The sequence below is a fragment of the Daucus carota genome, chromosome 4 (assembly GCF_001625215.2).
Source record: "Daucus carota subsp. sativus chromosome 4, DH1 v3.0, whole genome shotgun sequence".
Classification (NCBI taxonomy): Eukaryota; Viridiplantae; Streptophyta; class Magnoliopsida; order Apiales; family Apiaceae; genus Daucus; species Daucus carota.
In genome coordinates this window covers 46,424,161-46,451,640 of record NC_030384.2, presented here as the reverse complement: position 1 = coordinate 46,451,640, position 27,480 = coordinate 46,424,161, and the positions used below count along the sequence as shown (strand labels likewise).

General features: G+C 33.8%; 6 protein-coding genes and 1 pseudogene across 9 annotated transcripts; 4 read left to right on the top strand and 3 right to left on the bottom strand.

Moving 5' to 3' along the window:
• The first annotated feature begins 95 nt into the window (after positions 1-95).
• On the top strand, positions 96-25,621 carry LOC108217608 (xyloglucan endotransglucosylase protein 1). 2 transcript variants are annotated; one of them, XM_064092433.1, is made up of 3 exons: positions 96-347; positions 24,795-24,988; positions 25,080-25,621. In XM_064092433.1, the coding sequence occupies exons 1-3, from the start codon at positions 120-122 to the stop codon at positions 25,486-25,488; spliced, it is 831 nt and encodes a 276-aa protein (XP_063948503.1). In that variant the 5' UTR covers positions 96-119; the 3' UTR covers positions 25,489-25,621. The 2 variants fall into 2 exon arrangements, with proteins under 2 accessions (XP_063948503.1, XP_017245937.1); XM_017390448.2 differs by lacking the exon at positions 96-347 and adding an exon at positions 24,300-24,692.
• LOC108217599 (terpene synthase 10) lies at positions 800-3,620 on the bottom strand. Its single transcript, XM_017390438.2, has 7 exons — positions 3,389-3,620; positions 3,052-3,313; positions 2,413-2,806; positions 2,107-2,325; positions 1,866-2,004; positions 1,531-1,779; positions 800-1,445 (listed from the first exon to the last, which is right to left on the bottom strand). The coding sequence occupies exons 1-7, from the start codon at positions 3,545-3,547 to the stop codon at positions 1,155-1,157; spliced, it is 1,713 nt and encodes a 570-aa protein (XP_017245927.1). The 5' UTR covers positions 3,548-3,620; the 3' UTR covers positions 800-1,154.
• Positions 5,657-8,277, top strand: LOC108217467 (caffeoyl-CoA O-methyltransferase-like; annotated as a pseudogene).
• On the bottom strand, positions 9,814-11,129 carry LOC108217607 (xyloglucan endotransglucosylase protein 1). The gene is made up of 3 exons (XM_017390447.2): positions 10,755-11,129; positions 10,458-10,651; positions 9,814-10,351 (listed from the first exon to the last, which is right to left on the bottom strand). The coding sequence occupies exons 1-3, from the start codon at positions 11,028-11,030 to the stop codon at positions 9,943-9,945; spliced, it is 879 nt and encodes a 292-aa protein (XP_017245936.1). The 5' UTR covers positions 11,031-11,129; the 3' UTR covers positions 9,814-9,942.
• LOC108217596 (uncharacterized) lies at positions 12,686-15,764 on the bottom strand. The gene is made up of 2 exons (XM_017390435.2): positions 13,851-15,764; positions 12,686-12,867 (listed from the first exon to the last, which is right to left on the bottom strand). Exons 1-2 carry the CDS (start codon positions 15,240-15,242, stop codon positions 12,862-12,864), a joined length of 1,398 nt encoding a protein of 465 aa, XP_017245924.2. The 5' UTR covers positions 15,243-15,764; the 3' UTR covers positions 12,686-12,861.
• On the top strand, positions 18,027-20,148 carry LOC108217612 (heat stress transcription factor A-4c-like). 3 transcript variants are annotated; one of them, XM_064092436.1, is made up of 7 exons: positions 18,027-18,337; positions 18,425-18,482; positions 18,574-18,657; positions 18,733-18,792; positions 18,963-19,313; positions 19,798-19,863; positions 20,128-20,148. In XM_064092436.1, the coding sequence occupies exons 2-7, from the start codon at positions 18,474-18,476 to the stop codon at positions 20,131-20,133; spliced, it is 576 nt and encodes a 191-aa protein (XP_063948506.1). In that variant the 5' UTR covers positions 18,027-18,337; positions 18,425-18,473; the 3' UTR covers positions 20,134-20,148. The 3 variants fall into 3 exon arrangements, with proteins under 3 accessions (XP_063948506.1, XP_063948505.1, XP_063948504.1); XM_064092435.1 differs by lacking the exon at positions 20,128-20,148 and adding an exon at positions 19,970-20,121 and having other exon boundaries at positions 19,798-19,862; XM_064092434.1 differs by lacking the exon at positions 20,128-20,148 and having other exon boundaries at positions 19,798-20,121.
• On the top strand, positions 20,128-23,379 carry LOC135152035 (heat stress transcription factor A-4a-like). The gene is made up of 6 exons (XM_064091446.1): positions 20,128-20,332; positions 20,607-20,750; positions 22,321-22,535; positions 22,772-22,825; positions 22,904-22,992; positions 23,071-23,379. Exons 1-5 carry the CDS (start codon positions 20,177-20,179, stop codon positions 22,926-22,928), a joined length of 594 nt encoding a protein of 197 aa, XP_063947516.1. The 5' UTR covers positions 20,128-20,176; the 3' UTR covers positions 22,929-22,992; positions 23,071-23,379.
• Positions 25,622-27,480: the final 1,859 nt, after the last annotated feature.

The following is a 27,480-nucleotide window of genomic DNA, read 5'->3' as shown; positions in this document are numbered from 1 at the left end:
ACCAATCTCTAACTTTCGATTCATTCAAGCCCAGCGAATACTAATTCTCTCATTTCGACTGCTCATCATAACATGTCAATCTGCATGTTAGCGCTTCGCTTCTGTTACTTTCAGTTCTCATGACCACCCAAGCTCCACAGGCAGCTGCTGATTTCTACAATGACGCGGAAATCACTTGGGGTGATCAGCGCGCCAAGATACTCAATGCTGGTCGAGACCTTACTTTGTCTCTCGACCAAGCTTCTGGATCAGGGTTTCAATCCAAGAATGAGTACTTGTTTGGAAGATTCGATATGCAACTCAAGCTTGTCCCTGGAAACTCTGCTGGCACTGTCACTACCTTCTATGTTAGTAACCTTACATTATTTTTATCATATTCATGCACTATATGATCTTCAGTAACAAAGCTATTTTGATGCCTAATATGATCAGAGTATTCAACAATCAGGAATCAATAGGGGTGCCCTTTCCCAAGAGTCAGCACATGAGAGTCTATGCTAGCTTATGGAATGCTGATGACTGGGCAACCCAAGGCGGACGTGTCAAGACTGACTGGACTAAAGTTTTGCGTTTGTGTTTAGTCCTAAATTTCACCTTCTGAGTTTTAGAAGTTACTGCCATATATGTCATAGTATATAACAACTACCAAATCATCTTAATCATCTCAATTCTCAGTTAATGTTAGATGATGAAAGAAGAAAAGACTGAACATTTCTTTAATTTTATCAGTGAAGAGAAAATTGGTGATAACAAGATGGAAGGTGAAGCAAAAACATTACTTGCAGATAGAGAATGAACAGAAAAAGAGAAATCTCATAACTTGATAATATCTCAAACATAAAAATGAAGACAACACTCAGGTTTATATGCTTACCAGGAGCAACTTATTGAAAGCAAACAAACAAAACACAACCATCAACAACATAAATTAACATATAACATGTTGTTATGCCCCATACTAAATTCATCAACAACATAAATTAAAGAAACTGGAAAGAGAGTGGAAGAAATGATGAAATATAAAGATGAGATCAGTCACAGCAGAACGTTCGAAGCTTTGAGGCTGCACGGTCTCGGTCACCAATCAAAATCTGGATTAATTATTTTTGGAGTGCTGAGCTTATTTCATTTTGTCAGGTTGAACTGAGAATTGCTCAAAGAGGAATGGGGTGAACAAACAGAAACAACAGACGCTCTTTGTCACGGGAACTGGGGAGACCATGTCCATCTCCATATAAATAAACACAACAAGCTATCCTTGCCAGATGTAAGCAATTTTCTCTAAATGACTTGGGCAAAGGAGATTCTGCACACTCTTCATTTAACTTCTTCCATGTCTCGGTTACCAAGTACTTAATGTGTTCTCTGGCTTTGTCTTCCGAAACACCCTTGTCATTCATGTAGCATTGGATCGCTTTTGGATTGTCCCCCCTCTCCATTTCATGCTGCAAAATCCACATCATTCAAACTTAAGTACAAAAATAAGATGCATGACAATTGACAAGACGAGTATAATTAAAGAATTAGTACAGATGAAGTTCCCATATCATCTGCAAGTCTCAAAATAGTTGCTGAATGACGAAGGATGTTTGGATAAGTCATTAAGCACTGCAAGTCTTCTTCCTTCACCGAATCTGCTGTCAAGAAGTACGTATAGGTTAAGATTACGGGGCCTGATATTGAGACCCATGCATTGTCGAGGTATTCACTGAGACTTGGTTTATATCCGCTGTTGTACCACTTGGCCTCCACCAAATAAGCTTCAAAAAGACCAGTCCACTGCATAATTGTGTTAATTAAGTAAATAATGAAACTATGTCACACATACTTACACACAAAGATTAGCTAGGGTACGTTAAACTTGCCATTTTTTGGATGTAAGGAAGGATGGAGACACCATGTTCACGTTGAGCTACATCATCTAATTTATTGATCTCACTATAGAATTCTGTAAAACAGATCTTCATAAAATCTGGGAGTTGGTCCAGATCTGCCGCATCCCAACTAATCAAGTAACCGCAGACAGTATATGTATCAGTGTCCCAACAATAAATCAGTAAGAATAATAGTAATAAGTTTTCAGTTTATATAATACTTGCAATCAACCTTTTTGTTAATTTTGTCAACAGTTCAAGTTCCTCTAAAGTACCATAGACATCATAGATATCGTCAATAGTTGTTATGAAGACATTAAGAGCACTGAGCACGTTCCTTGCATATTTAAACTCAGAACCAATTTTGATACCCAGGCTCCAATAGAAACCCTGTACCAACGTTCCCCTGGAAAAGTTAAATTTTTCTTCCCATTGTATGCGCTTCCACGATCTGCACATAGATCACGGTAAGCTGCACAATTCTAAAATAAAGAGTTTACCGTTTAAGGAAACATGAGATTAAAATAGCTACTAATACCTTGACATCTCTTTGAGTTCATCTTGATAAGTAGCCTGGAGCATGTTATAGTCCAATTTTGCAAAACGAAGCAAATCAGAATCTTTTATATCGTCTGCTAGCATTGATGTCTCAAAGTAGTCAATGTACCACCTTGCTTCCATTCTTGACTCCGTCCAATGCAGTGGATGTTCCAAAGCATGGCTCACAAGTTTACTAAGTTTCTCGTCTTTACTGTTGTTATTGTTTACATAATCTCTCATATGTTTGGTTGTGAAATGTTGTGCCTCGTCCAATATCTTCTCATTCGTTTTTGAATGGTATGAGGCCTCGTACAAGTATAGCATACCCTTCATGTCACCGGCGAGACTGATCTTGAACTTCCCTGATTTGTTCAAATATCCATTGAAAACCTCTGCATTTACAGTCAAAGAAGTTCCTACATCAGATGCATGTCATCTATTTGCATGCATATGTACACTTAAAACAACATACTGACAACAATTTTTTTTTTTTTACAATTTAGGCTTAAATGCTTATAAATGAGTATCTGTTCTAGTATTTCACGGAATGAGCCAGAGTCGAACCTGGGTGTCCCCGGACAACAAAGGATAAACCCACCACTTAGGTTATTCAACCGTGCTAAGATTAGATGCTCACCTTGAGGAACTTTAAAATAATGTTGTCTTAAGAGTCGGAATTTGAGAGATGTGGCCTGCAGATTATCTTTGCCGTCCCACTTGTCATTCTTGTTCACGGCTTCCAGAATTCTGATAATTTCATTCTTGAAGTGATGACCCACTCCAAGCCTCTGAACTGAATCAACTAACTCAAGCTTCTTAAGGTTGTCTGTATCTTCTTTGTTGAGCAGCATCCTCACACGTTCCTTCAAGTCCCCTGCATATTTATTGCATATTTCTCCCTGCAAATGCATTATGACAAGTCGTTAGAACAATTGTACACTATATATACACTAACTTAAGAAACATGATTCTACCTTGAAATCGCTGGTAAGAGATTGAACGAAATCATCATCCCAGATTGGAGGAGGAAAATTGCCCGATCTACGAACAATTGATTTATCATCGACACATGCAGTATCATTATTCACTAAAGCAGTATCATTCCTAGTGCAGTGGCTACTAGTAGTATGCATAGCAATGGATGGGGGCTTGACAAGTGTAAGAGATGCTAATAATGCTTAAGTTATGATAGAATTGGGAGTTCTCAAATCCTTTAAATAGAGACTTGAGTCGCTTTGTACTTGTATTGATCTTTTCGAACTACAAAAGTCAATATCTGTCATGCATAAACATAGAAATGCAAATTCAAAATTCGACTATTGTATTTAACAGATCAGTGAATGGAAAAGACATGTAAATTTATCTGCACCTCATCATTGATATTAAATTCAAGATTCGACTACTAAAGATATAGTTTGAGTCCAAAATGGAGTTTTTTTGAACGAACATGTTTAGCTACATTTTCTGAAGTTTTTTTTTTACCTTCTAAAGTAACAAAATGATTATAGCATTCCTTATGTGAAATATGTAAAAATTTTATATTATGATATTTTGATGACACACCAACTTATATGGTAGTTGGTGATTTCTACAAAAATAGGTCTACATGTTTAAAATTGGTTTGATATATAATTCAATACTAATGTTAAATTCAATATTCGACTACTAAAAATATAATTTGAGTATGATGATTGAGTTTTTCTGAACAAAATTGTTGGTGAGGAAGAAAGAAGACATCGTTAATTAGCAGTGAATAATTACAAAATTAGGGTTGAGCTGTTTGAAGACCATTGAGACCTTATTACAGTTCATTCACAAACAACTCAGTTCGTGTTTCTGTACCCAAAAAAAAAGAAGAAAAAACTCAGTTCGTGTGGGGTTTCTAATCACTGGTCATCCATAATTTCATTAAAATAAAGTCTTGAGACCCACCTTACCAACCCTAATCAAAGAGCCTCCAGAATCATCTGAATCCCAGCATCCAGAGATTGGCCACAAGAGCCTTCTACAGAGTGAGGCCCGGCAGTTTTTTTTAATCTTTAATAAAACTTCATTTTTTTAATTTTTAATTGTTTAAAAGTTTAATTATCAATTTTTTGACGAATTTCTTATGTTGCGGTCTTTTTGCTATATACATGTATAACTATTCTGATAGTAGCAGTAATAATATTAATATGAGTTCTTTATTTATTTGAATTCTAAAATGTAATAAAAAAAAATTAAAGTAAAATGCAAAGTGTGTACATGCAGTTACACATTTATGCACTTGGTGTAATTCTAATGAATACCTCTAATTAATATTTTGAAAATTATGAAATACCTATGATTAACGTCTTGAAAACGTGAATTCTAACGAGTTCTAAATAAGTCAAGCTTGAAAAACAGAAATTATGAGGATAAAATTATCATTAAATTTATTTTGAAAGTGTAAATAAACATAGAGACAAAATTTATTTTGAAAATATACATGTAAAATGAAGAGGAGAGAATAGTTTTTACGAGTATATGTGCTGATGCTCAAAAGGCTTTTTAAAAGATTACGTGGTATGATTATATCTAATAAGTCCTTCTGGAATAAATATTTAGCCATATGTGAACCTTCAGTACTGTGAACCTTCGGGGGTGTATTTGATTGGGATTTTAATGCATTGTTTTTAGTTTATGGATTTTAATGGATTGTACGGGATTTTGATTTTTTGCGGATTCTTGATGAAATGTCGCAGAGTTGATAGGATTTAGATACAATACTTCAAAATCCCATTAAATTTGGTGGGATTTCAAAAAATTTAAAATACACTGAAGAATGCCACAAAATCCATCATTTTATGAAATGAAAAAAAATCCATCAGCATTTGAATACCATCAGATTTTAATAGATTTTAAACAATCTCAATTGAATACCATCGGATTTTAAAGCATAATTTAAAATCCCAATTGAATACCACTTAGATTTTGTAGCATAGTTTGAAATCCCAATTGAATACCTCAAGATTTTAATGGATTTCAAACAATCCCAATCGAATACCCTCGGATTTCATGAATGCAAAAAAATCTTTAAAATCCCAATCCAATACACCATCTTAATGTTGCAATTACTCTTTTACCCGCAAATGCAGTATAAGCGTTGGGTTCGGCAATAATGATATCTCTCCACATACCAAAACTAGCAGTCACCGCCTGTGGTAGGAGATATAAGAATTGGTACACAGAATAACTTTTTATTTGATTGATGACTGTTTTTGAACATGCTTTTAAAGCTGATAAATGCCAAAAACACCATGCATGCATATTGGAGTTTATACTGGTTTCTCCCTCCTCGCCACTATCCTTGCCCTTCCAGTTCCGGATGACGGAAAAGTATAACTGGCAGCTTGCTTCTCGTTTGTCTTTCTATTCACGTTGTCTGACACTTTAAAATCCTGGCTATATTCATAATTGATTTTAAATAACTTGAAATAATACATGGCTTAGGCTACATGCACAAACCACATTTTTCATTAATAGTACCATTTTAGCTTATTATAGAGGAGTACTATAGAATCCATACTAGTTATGTCTTTGAGATTAAATAATTTTAGAGATCATGCTTATATTTTTTAATAAAAGTAATTATAACTAATTTTCTTACTCTCAAAATAATTATAACTAATTTTCTATGTACTAATAATCATCATATACATTAATTTTAAATGACATAATAAGATTTATATGCTTGTTAATATAATAATATAAATTTGATAATTAATGTTACACAAATTAATGAAATTTTGTCAAAAACATAACATTAAAAATATCAAAATGAATAAAATAAAACATAAATGATAACCCATGGTGTTAAAATTATTCAACAAATAAATTACACAAATTAATATAAAAAAGCGTGTATATACACACACACACACATATATATAGGATCATGCTCAAATGAGAACTACTCTTACTGTGAAATATGAGATCTAATCTCAGTCCCACATTTTATACATTATATCAAATCTCTTACCCCCATTACTTTTTAATATTTAAATATTTTATCATCACCATTCTAATTTTAACACCTGCCACCTCCAAGCTCCATCGACCACAATTTCTGGCCACCTCTAGTGATCACCGGAAAATCACCACCGGCAAACATAAAATCACCACTGTTAAATCGAAAATCACCACCGTAAAACTAAAAATCACCGCCGGAAAACTAAAAATCAGTGTCGGAAAACGAAAATCACCACATCACCACCATCTACAGACCACCACCACCACTATCTACAGACCCTCAAAATCTTAAAAATACCAACTACAAAGCAAAATCAATACCAGAAAAGAAAAATCACCACCTAAAAACAAAAATCACCACATCATTTCCGATCATGACTTTCCCACCCACCGACAAATCACTGTATTAAACCAATACCACCACTGCCACAATGATACTACTACCAAACCACCACCAACACCATCTCCAGATCTGTCGTTGATGATAATACGGTCGATTCAATTGAAGAGTATTAAAATCGGAGGTGAAGAAATGGAGGAATAAGGACGGGGCTATTGAGGTGCCTCCACATTCTCGTCGGCCGAAAAATAATAGGCGGCTATAGCCGCGCCTGAGTCGAGGAAGCCAGCAGCAACATTTCCGGCAAAAGGACGACGCCGCAGGCGAGAGGGTGAGAGGGAGGGAGGGAGGTCGGAGATGGAGGTTGGGTCGAAGAAAGTTACAGATGTGTTGTGCTCGCGATGGAGTGGAAGATGACGGCGCCCAGCTGTGGATATGTGGTGAAAATGGCTGATGGGTGGGTAGGTGGAAGAGATGAAAAAAAGAAGAAAAGAAATGGGGCAGGTAAATGAAAACACGGGAGATTATGGAGAAATAAGAGGCTTGGATTAAAAAATTTATATAGAATGGAGGGCTGAGATTAGATCTCATATCTCACATTATTTGAGGTTCTCATTTGAGCACCACCCTATATATATATATATATATATATATATATATATATATATATATATATAATCAAATATAACACTTTATGTGAAAATTTGGACCATCTGCGATTTTCTTGAAAAAATGTTAATCATCGGGAGTTATTAAATTTTAGTTGCGAATTGACTTGGAATTTAGGTTTTTTTTATATCAACATAAAGATTTTATCATGGTAGAGAGTATTTATAGTGTAATAGAAATAATTGACTCTTTTTTATGCAGTATTATTTATTTAGAGGTGTGCTACTATAAATTTTCTGTTTTACCTTTTCGTGTATAATAACAAAAAAAGTTGTCTTAGGGCTGCCTTTATATAATTTATTACAATTATTTCCCACACAATGATGCAGATTTTGGCAATGGACATAAACAGATAGAATTATGAAATTGGTCTTCCTGTAATTGAAAAGGCTGGGGTCGCTCATACATAAAATTGATTGATTTTAGAGAGGGTCCTGCTTTAATTTACCGGTTCTTGATCAAATGATCGGAGGCAAGTATATTCGTTCTTATAAATTATGCAAAAATTTGGTATTAGGCGGTTCAATATACAGATGACATGCATATGAAAATTTGTGTATAAAATTTCTGGACAAGTATCATGGGACATTTGATTTTGTGTTCATGGACGCAGACAAAAGCAACTGCATGAATTATCACATGAGACTAATAGATTTGGTGAAAGTTTGCAGACTTATTGGCTACGACAACACCCTATGGAATGGCCCTGTGGCTGTTCCAACTGATACTCCTATGGCGAACTACATCAGAAATAACAGAGATTTTGTGATTGAGCTTAACAGTGCCTTGGCCGTTGATCCGATGATCGAGATCTGTATGCTGTCTGTTGGCGATGGAGTTACTCTGTGCCCCCATATTAGCTAATTAGTAGTTGTTATTCAACTTTTCAGTTATTCTTTACCAAATTGTTGGAATCTTACTATCTTAGCAAAGACATGCACATTCTTTATTCTTTATTCTTTCTAGAAAAATTTGCAGTTCTCAAATAACATAATGTACAAGTTCCTCACTTAATTAACAAGTTTCCGTTTGTGTTTAGTCCTAAATTTCATCTTCCGAGTTATAGAAGTTACTGCCGTATGTGTTATGGGTTTTGCTCCCTCACAACCGATTGTCAGGGAGGCTTTATTTAGCACAGCTCCATTACCATCAGATCAGTATTTCAAGGTTTGGATTAAAATTTATTTTTTTAACTATCCGTTATATTTTTCCGCGGATAGAACTTTGGGCTACCAATTTATGTAATCGGATATCTAACATTGGGCTGCCAATAGTTTTCATGTAATATGATCAATTGTGATCTCCTTTTCAATTTCAAGTATTTTTAAATTCTATGTGTCACTAGTTGATTGTATCTGAAATTGAGAGTTTATTCTCGTTATTTTATGTTCTAGTTAATTTTGTTTGTCAAAAAGTGTTTCAGTCCTACGTTAATATGGAAAAGGAGTTTACATTTACTTTAGATAGAACAAAACTTTTTAAATGTGTAGTGTAGTATTTCCTCATTTTCTACGTCCGCGATTCCTAAATGGAAATTTGAATTTTAATATTTGTTAAAATATAATATATTATAATTTAATTGTATTATCATCTTTTTAATATATTTATTTAAATTATTATTGTTTAAATATAAAATTTTCTATGAATTAAGATTTGAACCTATTTTAAATTTTGAAAAACCTACAACCATACTAGCAATCTTGTGAGACCAGTTAACTAATTTGCATCTCGTTGCAGAGGTATTTTTGCAAATATATTCTAAAAAGTTAGAATTTTTGCAAATATTTTCAAAAGATAATAAATCCTAAAAAAAACTTTTAAAAAATGATAGTTTTGATAAATTCCCAAAATTATATGATAATAACTAAATTCTAGTACTTTGGGTATCACTTCTTATTTATTTATGTTAACATTAAAGAAATATTATAGAGTTTTATCATAAATTAAATCGTTTGAGTTTCAAAAATAAAAATGAATGATTTTGTAGGCTGTATAATTCTATTGGTGGAATAATTGTTACATTACATAATTCTATTCGATATATAAGTCTTTTTATAGTAGTATAATAATAATATTATTATTAAATAAAATTTATAGTAGTATAATAATAATATATGGTATTATGATATTGCTCCTTATTTATTTGAATTCTGAAATATGATAGGAATTTTATACTGTGTTTTTGTAAATGAAATCGTCTAAATTTTAAGAAAATAAAATGAATAATTCTCTTGGTGATATAATCTATTGAATAATGTTATATTACCAAATCCTAGTTAATATAGGAGTTTTTTCATAATATAATAATATCTATTATTATATAAAAAATCAATTTTAATTTTTTCATAATAATATAATAATAGTAAATCAAAATGAACTTTTTGTTTGTACTGGATGATCTGTGATAAATCAAGTGACTTGATTTATTTTAAAAAAAAAATCAATTACAAAGAATAAAGAATATATTTTTTTTGTTGGAATCACAATAAGCTGATGCAAAATCAGTCATGAAAATCATGGTTGTGTCCTCTAGAGAAATCTTGAGCGCTTGCATTCTGCAGGAACAGCATTAGCAAACCTCTGTTTGTCAGAGCAGTAGTTGTACACCATATGCTTTGATTGCACCCATCTGAGTCTGTTTCGGCCAGCTGCATCCAGTTCATGTGTTCGCCATCCCTCGTTGTTTGAAGAAGCGGTGGATGATCCACAAGACGTTGATCCCGTCGATGACTTGGGACACCCTTTTATGTTGAAGTTCCTGTAGTAGGCTGTGAAGGGAGCTTTAGTCCAGTCAGTCTTGACACGCCCGCCTTGCGTTGCCCAGTCATCAGCATTCCATAAGCTGGCGTAGACTCTCATGTGCTGACTCTTTGGAAATGGCACCCCTATTGATTCCTGATTGTTGAATACTCTGATCGGGTTGTTATCTACCAAGAAACTGAAAGCAATAAAAAATTAAATTGTCAGCAAATGTAATCGCAGTAGAAGCTGCAATTTGGTATGAAAATGGAAAATTATAAGTCTGGTGAAAAATGTCTACTCACATAATCCTTTGGGGATTCCAAACAATGGAGTAGGTATGGAAGGAAGAAGTGGGATCGAACCAGAGCTGGAATTGTTGTTCTTTGTTACCTTTGCCTTGTGCAAATACATTTGTGTGGATTGTATATGGACTGCCTGATGAGTTTCCAAGGAACTCAAAGTCAATCTCGTCATGTCCAGCTCCTTGAGAAGATAGCTGCATATACATCGTATAAATAGATATTAGGCATGAAAATAGCTTTGTTAACCAAAGATCATATAGTGCATGAATATGATAAAAATAATGTAAGGTTACTAACATAAAAGGTGGTCACAGTGCCAGCAGAGTTTCCAGGGACAAGCTTGAGTTGCATATCGAATCTTCCAAACAAGTACTCATTCTTGGACTGAAACCCTGATCCAGAAGCTTGGTCGAGAGACAAAGTGAGGTCTCGACCAGCATTGAGTATCTTGGCGCGCTGATCACCCCAAGTGATTTCCGCGTCTTTATAGAAATCAGCAGCTGCCTGTGGAGCCTGGGTGGTGATCATGATGAGAACTGAAAGTAACAGAAGCGCTAACATGCAGGTCGACATGTTATGATTGGCACTCGGAATGAGAGAAGTATTCGCTGGGATTATAAGATAAAAGAAAAGACGAGAGAGTGTGATGAAATTGAAAGTAGTATGTAGGTTAAGACTGATGACTGAGGTTGGAATGGAATGGTTGATACTTATAGGTGGAAATTGTTAACTATACTACAAAAGGAAGCATCGCAGAACTAGACACAGGATGGACAGCTGGTTGGATTGTTGAGTTGGTAGCGTTTAGATAATTTAGAAAAAGGAGATGAATTATGAACACTCCAACGCTTGCAGAAACCAGCAACAGGCATCATTAACGCGGTATGCTTTATTTAATTTCTTGAATGATTAAAATGGATACAAGGTATGTATGACGGTCCAATAATATATACAAGCTCCGGTAGACCATTATGTAGCGGTATACTCGGCCCAAAATTGCTGCATTTTATGAGTAATGTAGTTGCTTCTTTACCAAACTCTGGCTTACGTTTTATTACCATAGTTGCTGTACATTCTATGAGTAGTAATATAGTTGGTTTTTTACCAAAGCTTTTGGTTAGCCGCCGAAGCTTCTTTTTGAGGTATGGGAAAAACAAAGAGCAGATCAGACTTATAAGATTTCATTTTTCCGGCGCTCTTTTAATACGTTAGTAATATGGACCCACTGACTTCTTTTCGATGTTATGTCTAATTAATTATGTTAATGTTAATACGGTTTAAAACCTGTGCCCACGCTAAACACCAACACATACAAATTCACCAATCACATCAATAAAAATCCTCACATCAATAAAAATCCACCAAACGTATGAAATTTAGTGGTTAGCATGGACACACCAGTTCTTACAAATCTGACAATTTTTTTTTATAAGGTCTTGAATTTCGGTTTATTGTCAGCGGAGTTTCCATTTGTCATGGTCCTGTACCACCACATTTTTTATTTTTATTGCAATATTGTAAGTAAATGGCAGGAGCTAAATTAAATTTTATATTAATATGAATTTGACTAATAATAATATAACTCCTTATTTATTTGAATTATGAAATATTATAAGAATTTTTTCATAAATTAAATTACTTTAATTTTAAAAACTGAAATAAGTAGTTTTGTTGACAATATATTCTGTTAGTAAAATAATCGTGGCATTACAAGATACTGCGCAATATGAATTTATAGTAATATAATAATTATTATAATTAAATAAAAAAATTATGATGATAATTAATAGAGTTACTTCATAAATTAAATTATTTGATTTTAAAAAATATAACAAACAATTTTGTTGGTGGTATGTATAATGATTACATTATAAAATCTCATACAATATGAAAGTTTTTTTACAATAACATAATAATAATAATTATCTAATAAAAATATGATGATAACTAAATTTTGGTATTTTGGTGTCTATATAGATTTCTATCCGTTGCAATCATGCAAGCATTAGAATAAGGCATACCGCGTCTATGTTGCCTGTTGCTGATTAGTGATTTCTGCAATTGCTGGAACCTTCGTAAATACTCTCCTAATTTTTCTAAATGCCACCAACACAACAATCCAAGCTGTCAATCAGGGCCGGCTTAAGCAACTCGGGGGCCTTAGGCGAATCACAAAAATGAGGCCTAATTTAAAAAAAAAATCTAATATTGCATTAATATATATTAAATAGAAAATTTTATAATATTTGAACATTACAAACATAAAATCACCCTAAACACACTACTAAAAAATTTACTTGTTACAAAATAATATTTTTACATGTTCACTAGTCTTCAAGCAGCAACAGCAGCAGCAAACACCAGAAGTTGAGCAGTTTTGTCCACCTTTACTTGTTCCATCATATTAAATCTAAAAACAAGAAAGTAGAGGCCCGGAATGTAAACAACAATTCATATAAAATTTATTTTTCTAGCCTTTTGTGATGCAAATGTCTTGATAAAATTATCATAATCAATTTCTTGCAAGAATTCCTTTTCAATCGATAAAATAGCTAACCCATTGAGTCTCTCCTGTGATACTGTTGATCTCAAATAATTTTTTATCAATTTTAATTTAGAAAAACTTCTTTCTGCAGAAGCAACACTCACTGGAATAGTTAACATAATTCTATATGCAATATAAGCATTGGGAAAAGAATTAATCCTTTTAATATAATTTAGTATGTCAAGGGGAGTGCTATTATTCTCATGCATAAATTCTCTCAAAATTCTTAATTCAAAAAATAAATCTAAACCATCAATATCTGAAGTATTATTATGTTTTAGGGAATTTTCTAAATTAAGACAACTTTCTTTCAATTTTTTATCATCTAAGGACTTCATTTTTTTTATACTAAATAAAAAGCCAAAAATATTTTCATATATTTTAAATTGATCAAATCTACTTTGCAGTGATGATAAAGCTTGATCTACAATATATAAAAAGTAATCAGTTCTAAATAATTCTTCAGGGGATTTCCTAGTTTCATTGTCTATATTATCATCAAATTTTTTATTTCTACGAATGATACGTCTCTCTAAAAATTTAGGCTCTACATCCATCTCACTAGCAATTTCTTTGGCAGAATTCATAGCATTTTCAAACCCATCTTCTCTATATTTTTGAAAAAAACTAATAAGACCATTTAATTGTTCAATAGCATCATCAATACAAATATCTTTAGCCTGCATATTTTTACTAACAGAGTTAACAGCAAATAATATATCATACCAAATTATCATTGCCAATAAAAACTCAAAATTTGCAAGCTCATATGTGGCTAAACATTTTGCCTCACTTTTAATTTTTGCATCCCCACCAACATCATATAATGTCAATAAAGCATCTCTTACCTGTGGTGCTTGAAATCTTATAGCTTTGATACTTTCAATACGACTTTCCCAACGTGTTTGTGACAAAAACTTGAGAGTAAAACTGGGAATATGATCTTGTAAAACTTTCCATCTTTTAGTGGATGAAGAAAATATTGTATATATACGCTGCACGACTCCAAAAAAATCAGTAGCTCTAGTACAAGAATTAGCCATATCACAAATCACCAAATTTAGACTATGACAACCACAAGGACTATAAAATGATCTAGGATTAATATCTAAAAGCCTTTTTTGTACCCCCTGATGTTTTCCTTTCATATTAGAACCATTATCATATCCTTGTCCTCTAAGATCATCTATGTCAAGTCCGATATTTTTAATCTCATCCACTATAGCATCAAAAAGTCCCTTACCAGTTGTATCATCTACCACTAAAAATTCTATAAAATATTCAACAATTTTTATAGGACTTGATGAAATATCTAAACATCTAATTACAATAGACATTTGTTCTTTGTGACTTACATCAGGAGTACAATCTAATATAACAGAAAAATATTTAGCATCCTGGACCTTTTTAATAATTTTTGTTTTGATTTCACATGCCAGTAAATTAATCAGTTCATTTTGCATTGCATGACCAAGATAGTGAGTGTGAAGGCTATCATCCTTAATACGTCTAACATGTTCTTGCATAATAGGATCAAATTCTGCAATCATCTCAATCAAAGCTAAAAAATTCTCATTATTCTCTTGATAAATTTTTTCATTTGTCCCACGAAAAGCTAAATTTTTCATACCAAGAGTTTTCACTACAGCAATAATTCTTTTTAACACATTTCTCCAATGTTCTCTATCTTTGTTTATTCGATCTTGAATATGCTTGTCAATTGTTTTATTTCTTGAAAGTCTCGTTTCTGATTCAATCCAAGCAGTAAACCATTTTCTTTCAAACTTCTCACCATTTGCCATTTTTTGAGTATAATGTATAGAGGAAAAATGTCGGGAAGATTTATCCTTGGGAAAATCTAAATCACAGAGTTGTACAGGACCTCTCTCCACTAACAAATCTCTTAAATTAGAACTAATATTTTTCCAGTTACTAGGGTCATCCAAATTTCTAGGGAGTACAGTATGATCTGTATCAAAATTTTGTTCTTCCACATTAGCCTCAGAGTCGGAAAGATTTTTGTGATCATCTAAAATATTTTCTTCCTCCATAATTTTACCACTATCAAGGATAGTATTATCATTTGATTCATCTACATGAGGTTCTGAAGTAGTTTCTGTATATCTTTTTGTAGGTTTTACAAACTTATCTAGAGATCCTTTTTGTTTTTCTATCATTGCTTCAACTCTTCTCTTCTTTTGCAATTTTTTATAACCTGATTCATATTTTCTAGTTGACATGGCAAATCCAATAATGCAACACAAGAACAAAAATAAGAATATGCTGGAATAAGGAATTGACAAGAAAATAAAAAAATTTATAACTAAAGTTAGAACCTGACAGAATACAGATGATGGCAGTAGCTAGTTGTAAAACTCTTATAATCCGATCGAGCAAAGCAATAATAATCAGGCTCAAGCAATTTTTCCACCAAACTTAAAAAACTCTGAAAGCACTTCTTGTGCACTGAATGTACAGAGGAGAAGTTATAAAGCAAAGATGGTAATGACCGGGAGATGAAAGGTTTTATTAACGTTGTAAATTAATAATCAACAATGACTTTGTATTCTGAAATGTATATAATATAAATAGCTTACCTCGGTAGTTGTATATAATTCAAGTACACAGTCAAATACAGATGCACCCTAAAAGAATTGTTATTAAATATTTTGTTAATGCCTAATTCTAATATATTATTTAACTAGAATGTGTATAATATTTTATGTTATTAATTTTAATAATTATGTCTCTTAATATATAAAATTAATATAAAACAATCATTTCCATATTTATTAGGTTATGGATTTAAGTAAGTATTTATTAAGTTACCAAAAAAATAAAATATGATTAATAATACGGTTTGGCTAGTGTGTGCCCATGGGCACATGCTAAGCGCGGAAATTTTTGTATTTGGGAGATTTTGATTGGTGTGGTTGGTGTATTTGCAGGGGGTCCACCATTATCATGAGATAGGAGCCAATCAAAATGATCCAAGCCCAAAATTTTCCGCGCTTAGCATGTGCCCATGGGCACACCATAGAAAAACCGTTAGTATTCGGTTTGGCTAGTGTGTGCCCATGGGCACATGCTAAGCGCGGAAATTTTTGTATTTGGGAGATTTTGATTGGTGTGGTTGGTGTATTTGCAGGGGGTCCACCATTATCATGAGATAGGAGCCAATCAAAATGATCCAAGCCCAAAATTTTCCGCGCTTAGCATGTGCCCATGGGCACACCATAGACTAATCTACTTTCTTTGTTAATTAGTTTTTAGTTTTTAATTTTTATTTTTTTTTTTGCTAAATGTTTTTAAATTTTAGTTTTAGGTTAAATGGTTGGGCTTATCTCAAACAAACAAACATATGGGTTTGTAAAATGTAATGGGCTGACTGGTTGAGGCCCAAATTCATATTAAAAACAAAAATTTTAACTGAAAGCTCGGGTCCGACTCGAGCTCGGGTTCGACTCGCAAGTTCGCTGAAAACTCGATACTCGACTCGGTTGATACCGAACTCGAGTTCGAACCAAATTTCCGGCTCGATAAGCTTAACGAGCTTTAGCTCGACTCGGACTCGAATTCGATAGAACTCGATTCGGCTCGGTTCGTTTACAGCCCTAGATATGATCGATCACAGCCAAACACGCAAGGACAGGACATGGTCTGTCATTAATATTCCCGGAAATAAAAAAATGGTCAGTAAAAAGAAGACAGCTGAGGCCTGAACTCATGATATAATTAGTCAGCAGTATACAATTACAAAACCAGGGTTGGGCTCTATGGAATCGATGGTACTCAATTAAAGTAATATTTGTACTAATATTTATATTTATAAATTGAATTAAAATCTCCATACTCTTCTATATGGGACTAAGGTGTTATAAATATTTTATACTGCAACACATAAATGATTTCCTAGTTACCATGTTGTACAATGGCATCCATTGAACTTCACACTGAAGCTAAACTACTGTTATTTTTATTCTTTAACTAATAGTCTAATAACAAGAGTTTTTATTATTCTTAGCATCTAAATTTTGTTGTGTTTGGTTGTGGAAAATGAAATGAAATAATTAAAATATATAAAAATAATAGAGGTAGGAAAAAGTTTTGGAAAGAATTGAATGCAAGATTGTTACAATGAGATTTGAGAAGAAAATGAGTAGAGAAACTAATGGAGCATTCCTTCTCAAACAGGAAATGTGTAAGAAATAGAACGGGGGAATGAATAAAATATATAAATAGTTATTAAATATAATTCAAATTTCATTCGATTTCATTCATATTCATTCATCCCAATCAAACACAACATTAAAATTATGGGTCATTAATTCACAGAAGTGGCAAATACAATAGAACTTAGCAACTATGGTAGCATAACGCGAGTCGGAGGATCGGGCTTGTTACGAGGGGGGCTTTGGAATATATGATCTCACATAAAATAAGTATTTTCTCGCTAGAGTATTCATATTTTTAATGATTTGACTTTGAAAAACTGCTTCATTTTGTTTGTTATACAATGGGAGCTGTTACTGGACTGTCACACTGTTTTGTCATGGCAATCAAGCGAGCAATATAATAAACCATTACGCGTGAATGAGGCTTTTAGGCTGTAGCTGGTTTCTCCGAGTAATGGAAAGTTCATGACCACTCTCCTTTGCTAATCCCTTAAATCATAAATCCTGAATCCTATTTCAATGGCTTTTTACACCCCCTGCCCCAATTCTTCATACTTATTTACAAAAAATGCCATCCAAATTTCTATTATTGTCTAAGCTTTCCGCCTCACTGATTTTCAACACATACTCCCTCCGTCCCACCAGGTTCTTTACGTTACTTTTTGGCACGCATTTTAATGCTCTTATAAAGTATACTAACATTATATATTTATTTTTAAAAAAAATCTTGAAAAAAAGTTTGACGTTTAAACTTTTATTCAAAAAAAGAAAAACTTAAAAATACGTTATAGAACTATATTTTACGAGAGCCTCAAAATGCGTGCAAACAGTGCACGTAAGCATCCTGGTGGGACGGAGGGAGTACTAACTTTTCCCTTTCTGTTAAGTTTGGACACATGTTTGCGGCACATGAAAATGTTTAACCATTTCTGATAATCAAACTCATCAACCTGTTTTTCTATGACTTCATTTGGCAACAAAACAAATATACAATCGCTGCAAATTGAGATAAAGTACTGTTTCTTTCCTCTGCAGTGCTTCTTGGGAGCTGGCTCACATTTTGACCATGAATTTGAATTCAAAACATATGTTGATTTCAATTTCAATTTCAAAACTTCAAAACAACAGCAGAGAGCACATCTTCTCCAACTATAAAATAGGTATTGTCCCAGCTGCTTTACCACTTTCAAGTTCCGTCATTAGCATAAACATTGTCTTTTAATTTCATATATTCATAATTTTTTCAGGCTAATTATCATCACCTGAATCTTGACAGTTTTTCATCATTAAGCGATAATGTTTCTGGTATATTGACACCCAATCTTCTCAATTAGTTTACTCGAATCTTTGTTTGTTTAGTTGTAGTGATGTGTTTGGTTTAATGTCTCTCACACAGGTTCCTATGGGAAACGAAGAAGGCGGGTGGTTCCTAGCAATAAAGAGAGAACTCCAACAGCTCAAGGTCAATATCTTAGTAGTGGTGAGTGTTTTTTCTCTAGCATTTGGATGTGTGTTTACAGCTTCATATTGACACATCAAGTTTTTAATATATAAGGTAATACTTCTGGGAATCCACCTTCAACGCCATCAGTACCTCCTAGATTGTTTCAAAGTGGTATGTCCCAGCTACTTGCTCTGCTTAATGTTTGGATGCCAATGCCAATGTACATTTTTATTTATGTTTCACCAGAATTTTAAGTGTGAAATCAAAGGGGTTGTGGTAGAGTTGCAATTTTTAATGTTTATTTATGTAAATTGAATTTTTTATTTTTATTTTTGGACCAGGGTTTTAGGAAGATTGATCCTGACCATGGGTCATTTTTAAGAGGTCAGAAACATCTTCTACCAAGAATTCACTGTCGCAAGCCAATTCATAGCCATTCTGCACATCAACAAGGTCCATTGAATGATTCAGAAAGACAGGAACTTGAAGATGAAATCGTGAAGCTCAAACATGATAAGCATTTGCTTCCATTAGAGTTACAAAGGCATAAGGAGGAGAGTCAAGGATTTGAAATTGAAGTGCATTCCCTATCGGAGTGTTTGAAAAACATAGAAAATCGGCAGAGAAATACTATTACATTCCTCGCCCAAATACTGCAGAAACACGGTACTGAATCAGGATTTAAGATTCAGGTAACATGGAATTGTTAATGCAATTTTCTAATGCATCAGTTAAATTTTAGTGCATTTTCTAATATATCAGTTGAAGTATCTGATTTGGTATCCTGTTTTCTTTACAAGCTTTCTGGCAATCAAATTGTCATTGCATTCCTGCGTTATTTATATTATTATTGAGGTGCTGGATGAATATGTCTATGGTTATTGGGTTTTGTATAAATTTCTGTTTAGAATCATGATCAGTTTTTGTATAGAGAACAATGATTTTGGTTAAATTTTGTGGAGTTTTTATGAGGGTAGGTTTTGAAATTATAGATCTTTTATCCGGTTTGGTGATAAATTTGATTTTGATGTATTAGACTATTAGATTAGTTGAGGCATGTGAGATATGGTTTTCTTGGTTATAGGGAGTTTTTTGCTTTGATCTTAAACGAAAAAAAAAGAGGAATTTTTTGTGATTTGATCATTCGTGTTTGTGTTATGTTGTGGCTTTGATCAGGTTAGGTTAGTAATTTTTGGAGGCAAAAATAATTTTTGTGGATTAGTTTCGGCTCTCTTGATTCGGCAAGAAAGCTACATGTATAGTGTTTCCGTTTCTCTACCTTCGATTTTATGATTCAATCTTTGTGATAATACTTAAATTTGTTTCTATCCACATTATTTTATTGTAGTCTTCCCTGCTACACTCTTCTCTAGAGCCTCTTTGCTCTCCACCTCAATCTGTTTTCAAGTTAAGAGTGTCACTCAGAAATTGTTTTCTTGATTTTATTGTACCTTAATTAAATCTCAAAGATGAATTATTTAGCTATATTGTTATAATGATGGAATGGTCTAATGGTTCGAGTTCACCAGCTCCGTTTCTTACAAAGACTTATGAGATGATTGAAGGCCCGGTGACTGACTCTGTGGTCTCTTGGAGTCACACAGGCCGCAGCTTTGTTGTCTGGAATCCTCCAGAGTTTGCTAAGGATTTACTTTCAACTTACTTCAAGCACAACAATTTCTCCAGCTTTGTCAGGCAACTCAATACTTATGTAAGCACATTAGTCTTTTATATATTCAGGTATTTTACTTTTGTTTGTACGAGTACAAGTGCGACGGGTGAGGGAAGAATCCCGGCATTCGAGCTTAAGATATATATTTTGTGGTTACTGGTATAAGCTCTGTAGTAGCAGGGGAGACTTCAAGTGACATTTTTATTTATGTTTCACCAGAATTTTAAGTGTGAAATCAAAGGGGTTGTGGTAGAGTTGCAATGCTTAATGTTTATTTATGTAAATTGAATTTTTTATTTTATTTTTGGACCAGGGTTTTAGGAAGATTGATCCTGATCAGTGGGAGTTTGCAAATGAGGAATTTATAAGAGATCAGAAACATCTTCTACCAAGAATTCACCGTCGCAAGCCAATTCATAGCCATTCTGATTCAAACATGATAAGCATTTGCTTCAATTAGAGTTACAAAGGCATAAGCAGGAGAGTCAAGGATTTGAAATTGAAGTGCATTTCCTGGGGGAGCGTTTGAAAAACATAGAAAATCGACAGAGAAATACTATTACATTCCTCGCCCAAATACTGCAGAAACACGGTACTGAATCAGGATTTAAGATTCAGGTAACATGGAATTGTTAATGCAATTTTCTAATGCATCAGTTAAATTTTAGTGCATTTTCTAATATATCAGTTGAAGTATCTGATTTGGTATCCTGTTTTCTTTACAAGCTTTCTGGCAATCAAATTGTCATTGCATTCCTGCGTTATTTATATTATTATTGAGGTGCTGGATGAATATGTCTATGGTTATTGGGTTTTGTATAAATTTCTGTTTAGAATCATGATCAGTTTTTGTATAGAGAACAATGATTTTGGTTAAATTTTGTGGAGTTTTTATGAGGGTAGGTTTTGAAATTATAGATCTTTTATCCGGTTTGGTGATAAATTTGATTTTGATGTATTAGACTATTAGATTAGTTGAGGCATGTGAGATATGGTTTTCTTGGTTATAGGGAGTTTTTTGCTTTGATCTTAAACGAAAAAAAAAGAGGAATTTTTTGTGATTTGATCATTCGTGTTTGTGTTATGTTGTGGCTTTGATCAGGTTAGGTTAGTAATTTTTGGAGGCAAAAATAATTTTTGTGGATTAGTTTCGGCTCTCTTGATTCGGCAAGAAAGCTACATGTATAGTGTTTCCGTTTCTCTACCTTCGATTTTATGATTCAATCTTTGTGATAATACTTAAATTTGTTTCTATCCACATTATTTTATTGTAGTCTTCCCTGCTACACTCTTCTCTAGAGCCTCTTTGCTCTCCACCTCAATCTGTTTTCAAGTTAAGAGTGTCACTCAGAAATTGTTTTCTTGATTTTATTGTACCTTAATTAAATCTCAAAGATGAATTATTTAGCTATATTGTTATTATGATGGAATGGTCTAATGGTTCGAGTTCACCAGCTCCGTTTCTTACAAAGACTTATGAGATGATTGAAGGCCCGGTGACTGACTCTGTGGTCTCTTGGAGTCACACAGGCCGCAGCTTTGTTGTCTGGAATCCTCCAGAGTTTGCTAAGGATTTACTTTCAACTTACTTCAAGCACAACAATTTCTCCAGCTTTGTCAGGCAACTCAATACTTATGTAAGCACATTAGTCTTTTATATATTCAGGTATTTTACTTTTGTTTGTACGAGTACAAGTGCGACGGGTGAGGGAAGAATCCCGGCATTCGAGCTTAAGATATATATTTTGTGGTTACTGGTATAAGCTCTGTAGTAGCAGGGGAGACTTCAAGTGACATTTTTATTTATGTTTCACCAGAATTTTAAGTGTGAAATCAAAGGGGTTGTGGTAGAGTTGCAATGCTTAATGTTTATTTATGTAAATTGAATTTTTTATTTTATTTTTGGACCAGGGTTTTAGGAAGATTGATCCTGATCAGTGGGAGTTTGCAAATGAGGAATTTATAAGAGATCAGAAACATCTTCTACCAAGAATTCACCGTCGCAAGCCAATTCATAGCCATTCTGATTCAAACATGATAAGCATTTGCTTCAATTAGAGTTACAAAGGCATAAGCAGGAGAGTCAAGGATTTGAAATTGAAGTGCATTTCCTGGGGGAGCGTTTGAAAAACATAGAAAATCGACAGAGAAATACTATTACATTCCTCGCCCAAATACTGCAGAAACACAGTACTGCACCGGCTATCGGGCAACAGCATCAATTTGGCAGCAAGAAGAGAAGGTTGGCAGTGTCCGCGTATTTTTGCATAGTTGAAGTTTGTAGGCTGTTGATGTTGAAAGATGTTGCTATTATTCTCCTCAAATGAAGTATACAGCTGCTGCCAAGACAAATTTATGACCACTAATTATTTGTTAGAAAATGGTCTTCACAAGAGAATTATATTTGTAGGCTTAACTGCTTAAAGTGTTGTTGGCAATATAGAACTAAAAGCTTTATTTGATCATTTTTCTTTCCAGGCAATGGCTGAAAATATTGAGCGCATGGAACTTGATCCTGAATCCCGAGAAAAGGTTTGGTTTGGTTTATTATATATAACGTGGTTGTATTTTAAATTTCTCTGTTCCTTTTCCATCTTCTGGATATTGCAGATTTATTGATTGCGACTCTTGCTGAATGTATGGCGGATAAAAAGGAAAACATAGATGCTAACCTTGCTTCCTTTCGCAATGGAAATCAGGTATTTCTTCATTTATTATTATGTTTGTAGGTTTAGATATAAAACAATAGATTTTTGTCTAAAGCAACTCTATTACAGTTGCAATCAATTTATTACGCCAGACTATGTGAAGCTGTTTGGAAGGACATATTCAGAACATGCTAACAGAGGACTGTTCATGATAAAAGAAAACGCCGCATTGATATTTTCTTGCATGATAGTTAGATCTTCAGATGGAGTTGCATGATCCACTTTGACCGATCTCAACAAACCAATTGTAACAAACTGACTGAATTCCTGCCAAGACAAAAAATATGACTTATTTGACTCTTTTGTACTGACTAATTGAACCAACTGTCATACCTGCATTTTTTTTTTTGAATAAATACCTGCATATTTTTTAATCTATTTTCATGTGTGTATTAAATAAGCAGAAATTCAAATATATAAATTCATTTTTAATTCTAAAATCGGTAATATATAATATGAGATCTATCTCACAAATCTTGAGATTTTTCAAGATTTGTCTTTTTCTTTTTATAATCATTTACATCAATAAATGTTTAAAATTGGTCAAAAAGAAAATTTGCCTTTTTGATATGAGAATTCCCAAAATATTATGATAATGTTACTAAAATAATTAAGATAAAAATTTACAATTTTCGTACCATCTTATTGAATAACTACTTTTCTCAAATTTAAATATTCAATAAAAAAAGTAATGAGGTTTCACGAGTAACCGAGACACTATTAGTTACAAGTTAGAATTAATTTTTTCTGGTAGTGTTTGTGCAATGAGCTTATAAATTAATTTAAGACTTATGAATTTAAGAAGTTGAAGATGTTAGTTTTTTTGATGATTTATTATGATTTTTTTTGATACCAATTCTTTTTAATACTCCTAAAACAAAAGCGCCTAATATTTCACACTTTTTTTTATAATATAATAGTCAGTATTAATATCAAAAGTAATCAAAAGTGAGTAATAATCTCTATATATAAACACGTATAAAAATACATTAATTTTTTCTAATTAATATACTCATTATTACTTTATTGGATTTATAATTATTTTTTTTAAATTATGAACTTATTTGATACAAAACAAATTATTTTTATGCCCATGCGCAGCGGGCAAAAATTACTAGTAAGTCTATAAAGTCTACCCATCCAACAAATACAACCTGTATGTTAATATGCATGCCCAGCAGAGATATAGCTGTTTCAGTTACTAACTAAATAATTACACTCTCCATCCCATGTCCCGGATGCTTCCTTACAAGCCATATTCAAGAAAATCCACCTATAAATACCTCCTCCCATTCTTTAGCTCAACCATCACTCTCAACACAGATACATAATCAAGCCTCACATCACCCTCTCCTTCGACGTATATCTTCTCATCGATTCAAGCCCAGTTATTATTTCTCAGCTCAGGGGCTGATCATAACATGACAACGTTTATGTCATTGTTCTTGCTACTTTCAATTCTTATGACCACCCTGGCTCAACTAGCAGCTGCTGATTTTTACAAAGACGCGGAAATCACTTGGGGTGATCAGCGTGCCAAGATATTGAATGGTGGTCGGGACCTCACTTTGTCTCTCGATCAAGCTTCTGGATCAGGCTTTCAATCCAAGAACGAGTATTTGTTTGGAAGATTTGACATGCAACTCAAGCTTGTCCCTGGCAACTCTGCTGGCACTGTTACCACTTTTTACGTAAGTGACTTGCTATTATCTATTTATGCTAGCCATAGACAATGCACTTTTAGCTAACAATTTGCTTACATATCTTCATACCTTGATTTTTGTTCTGTGCAGCTATCTTCTCAAGGAGCTGGGCATGATGAGATTGACTTCGAGTTTTTAGGGAACTCTTCAGGAAGTCCATATACAATTCACACAAATGTATTTGCCCAAGGCAAAGGAAACAAAGAACAACAATTCCAGCTCTGGTTCGATCCCACTTCTTCCTTTCACACATACTCCATTGTCTGGAATCCCCAGAGAATCATGTAAGTTATTTCTCTAAACTTGTAAATTGCAACTAGTTCACCACATTCCGCTAAGAATATGTTTTAACATGATTCCTTCAATTTGTTTCAGTTTCTTGGTGGATAACAATCCAATCAGAGTATTCAACAATCAGGAATCAATAGGGGTGCCATTTCCCAAGAGTCAGCATATGAGAGTCTATGCCAGCTTATGGAATGCTGATGACTGGGCAACACAAGGGGGGCGTGTCAAGACAGACTGGACTAAAGCTCCGTTCACAGCCTACTACAGGAACTTCAATATAAAAGGGTGTCCCAAGTCATCGACCGGATCATCGTCTTGTGGATCATCCACCGCTTCTTCAGACAACGAGGGATGGCGAACACATGAGCTGGATGCAGCTGGCAGAAACAGATTGAGATGGGTGCAATCAAAGCATATGGTCTACAACTACTGCTCTGACAAACAGAGGTTCGCTAATGCTGTCCCTGCAGAATGCAAGCGCTCAAGGTTCCTCTAGATGACACACTCCTGATTCTGATGCCTCATTTCTTCATAAATTATTGTAATTCCACAAATTCAAATATTCTTTATTCTTTATTCTTTGTAAAAAAAAAATCATTTCTTTCAAATAAACCAATAAATAGGCTGAATCACATGTTTGCAAGTTTGATATTAGTAGATTAGTTCCAAATCCAGCGTATCAATCATCAAACTCTTCTGAGAAAGATTTACAAGATGGTTAAAAGATGAACAACGTACCGCTGCTGTTCTATCCATACCATGTGATGATCATTAAACTATAAAATTCTCGACAGAATATCAGCAAACAGCATACGAAACTAATAAGAACGCTGCATTTAAGTACTGGCCAGAAGACAAAACATACCCAGATTTATTTGAAAAAAGCCTGGTAGAAATTTTATATCGGGCAAGTGACCTCCCGAGGCTTGGTAAACGACTAAACGCAACAGCATCATTCCTTCAGAACCCAGGCTCTCCATGTGCTCGTGTGCTCTTCATGTGCGTCATTCCGGGCGATTTTGTTTATTTTCGAAATACATCTTTGGATTCTACTAACAAATTAATTTACCTCTGTAAATATATGTTTGAGCATATGTGCTTCACTATCTCAGTTTCTTGGTGAATGGTGGATAATTATCCAATCCGAGTGTTCAACCATCAAAATCAGTTGGGATTTCCTTTTCCAAGAGTCAGCACATCAAAGTCTATGCTAGCCCATGGAATGCTGATGATTGGGCACCACAATGTGGTCGAATCAAGACAAACTGGACTAAAGATCCATAAAATCCATAAAGCAAATTAACAAAAGAGCAAATCTTTATCAAAAAAAAACAAAAAAGACAAAAGGCTTCAAAAATCAATATAATATAAACCCAGAAAACAAATAAACAAAAAATCAAAAAATTATCACAAAACAAGCTCAATTTAACAAAAACCCACAAAGCAAATCAAGAAAAGATCAAAAAATTATGATAAAAACGGAGACGAGAATGAGAAAAATCACAGTTCTGCCATCAATAACAGAGTCTTGAAGAACAGTATGTTAGAGCTCTGGCGTCATCAAAGGAATTCATCACTTCCTTATCGAGTGATAATGAAAGTGACCCAAGAGGTACCTTCCCATTTTGGGAACCGTAACCAAGAAACACTAAACTCTGATCCGAACGCTGAATTTTCAAGCCATCAAATCCTGCCAAAGTCATGTCGGCTCTCAGATTTGCACCATTTCCAAATTCTTAAAATGAAAGGGATAACAGAGGTTTCAAACTGAAACGTAATTTTCATGTAGAAAACTCTCATCCTTCTCGTTGTCGAAACCTTTTAACCCAGTTTGCCCCATGCTATTGGCTGGTAATGCTTAACTATAATCCTAGAAATTCTTTCTTGTCTCTTACATATCGCCTTCTGGAAGCTGTTATCTGCACCTGTGAGCTTATGCATCTCAGTCTACAATCGTGCATAATGAATTGCTTCCTTCCCATTTTCGTAATACAGAGGAAAAGCTAGTGGAGAAACTAGCTTTTGGATCATCCTTGTCTATCGAGAGAATGAACTAGTCAGACAAACAAAATTTATGTCAAACATATTATCAAACAGATAATGAGCTCTCTCGGAATGGGCGGAGCCGCAGCAAAGGCTGTGCTGGGCTCCGGCCCAGGAAAAAAAAGTTTTTTCAAAATTTTCTATCATCCAGTCCAGGATTTTGAAAGTCAGCCCAGTATAAAATGTGACCCAGCCCACTGTTCTTACGCAAACATTCAGTCAGGTGATGGAAAAAAATTAAAAATAACTTCAAAGCAGAGCTCCCATTATGTGCTATGGTTGTAAGATAAATTTTTATTATTATTGTAATATTCTTAACTATAGAATCGAGTTCTGTCAAAAAAAAAAGAACTTAAAGAATCGAGTTAAAATATTTTTTTTTTCAAAATTTAGTTTAGGTTAATTTTTTTTCCCAACTCCGCCCAGAACACATCATCTTCTCACC

Excerpts from the sequence above, each read along its gene's own strand:
- LOC108217612 (XM_064092434.1), top strand. Across the intron at positions 18,658-18,732 it reads AGGTCAATATCTTAGTAGTG|GTAATACTTCTGGGAATCCA; the intron begins GTGAGTGTTTTT and ends TTAATATATAAG. Across the intron at positions 19,314-19,797 it reads AATCAGGATTTAAGATTCAG|GTTAGGTTAGTAATTTTTGG; the intron begins GTAACATGGAAT and ends GGCTTTGATCAG.
- LOC108217599 (XM_017390438.2), bottom strand. The coding sequence starts at position 3,547 with ATGCATACTACTAGTAGCCACTGCACTAGGAATGATACTGCTTTAGTG. Across the intron at positions 1,780-1,865 it reads TTCCTTACATCCAAAAAATG|TGGACTGGTCTTTTTGAAGC; the intron begins GCAAGTTTAACG and ends ACAATTATGCAG. Across the intron at positions 1,446-1,530 it reads ATGATATGGGAACTTCATCT|CATGAAATGGAGAGGGGGGA; the intron begins GTACTAATTCTT and ends TGGATTTTGCAG.
- LOC108217596 (XM_017390435.2), bottom strand. The coding sequence starts at position 15,242 with ATGTCAACTAGAAAATATGAATCAGGTTATAAAAAATTGCAAAAGAAG.
- LOC108217607 (XM_017390447.2), bottom strand. The coding sequence starts at position 11,030 with ATGTCGACCTGCATGTTAGCGCTTCTGTTACTTTCAGTTCTCATCATG. Across the intron at positions 10,652-10,754 it reads GCACTGTGACCACCTTTTAT|CTATCTTCTCAAGGAGCTGG; the intron begins GTTAGTAACCTT and ends ATGTATATGCAG. Across the intron at positions 10,352-10,457 it reads TGGAATCCCCAAAGGATTAT|TTTCTTGGTAGATAACAACC; the intron begins GTGAGTAGACAT and ends TATTGCTTTCAG.
- LOC135152035 (XM_064091446.1), top strand. The coding sequence starts at position 20,177 with ATGATTGAAGGCCCGGTGACTGACTCTGTGGTCTCTTGGAGTCACACA. Across the intron at positions 20,751-22,320 it reads TGATAAGCATTTGCTTCAAT|TTCAAACATGATAAGCATTT; the intron begins TAGAGTTACAAA and ends TAGCCATTCTGA. Across the intron at positions 22,826-22,903 it reads ATCCTGAATCCCGAGAAAAG|ATTTATTGATTGCGACTCTT; the intron begins GTTTGGTTTGGT and ends TGGATATTGCAG.
- LOC108217608 (XM_017390448.2), top strand. The coding sequence starts at position 24,423 with ATGACAACGTTTATGTCATTGTTCTTGCTACTTTCAATTCTTATGACC. Across the intron at positions 24,693-24,794 it reads GCACTGTTACCACTTTTTAC|CTATCTTCTCAAGGAGCTGG; the intron begins GTAAGTGACTTG and ends TGTTCTGTGCAG. Across the intron at positions 24,989-25,079 it reads TGGAATCCCCAGAGAATCAT|TTTCTTGGTGGATAACAATC; the intron begins GTAAGTTATTTC and ends AATTTGTTTCAG.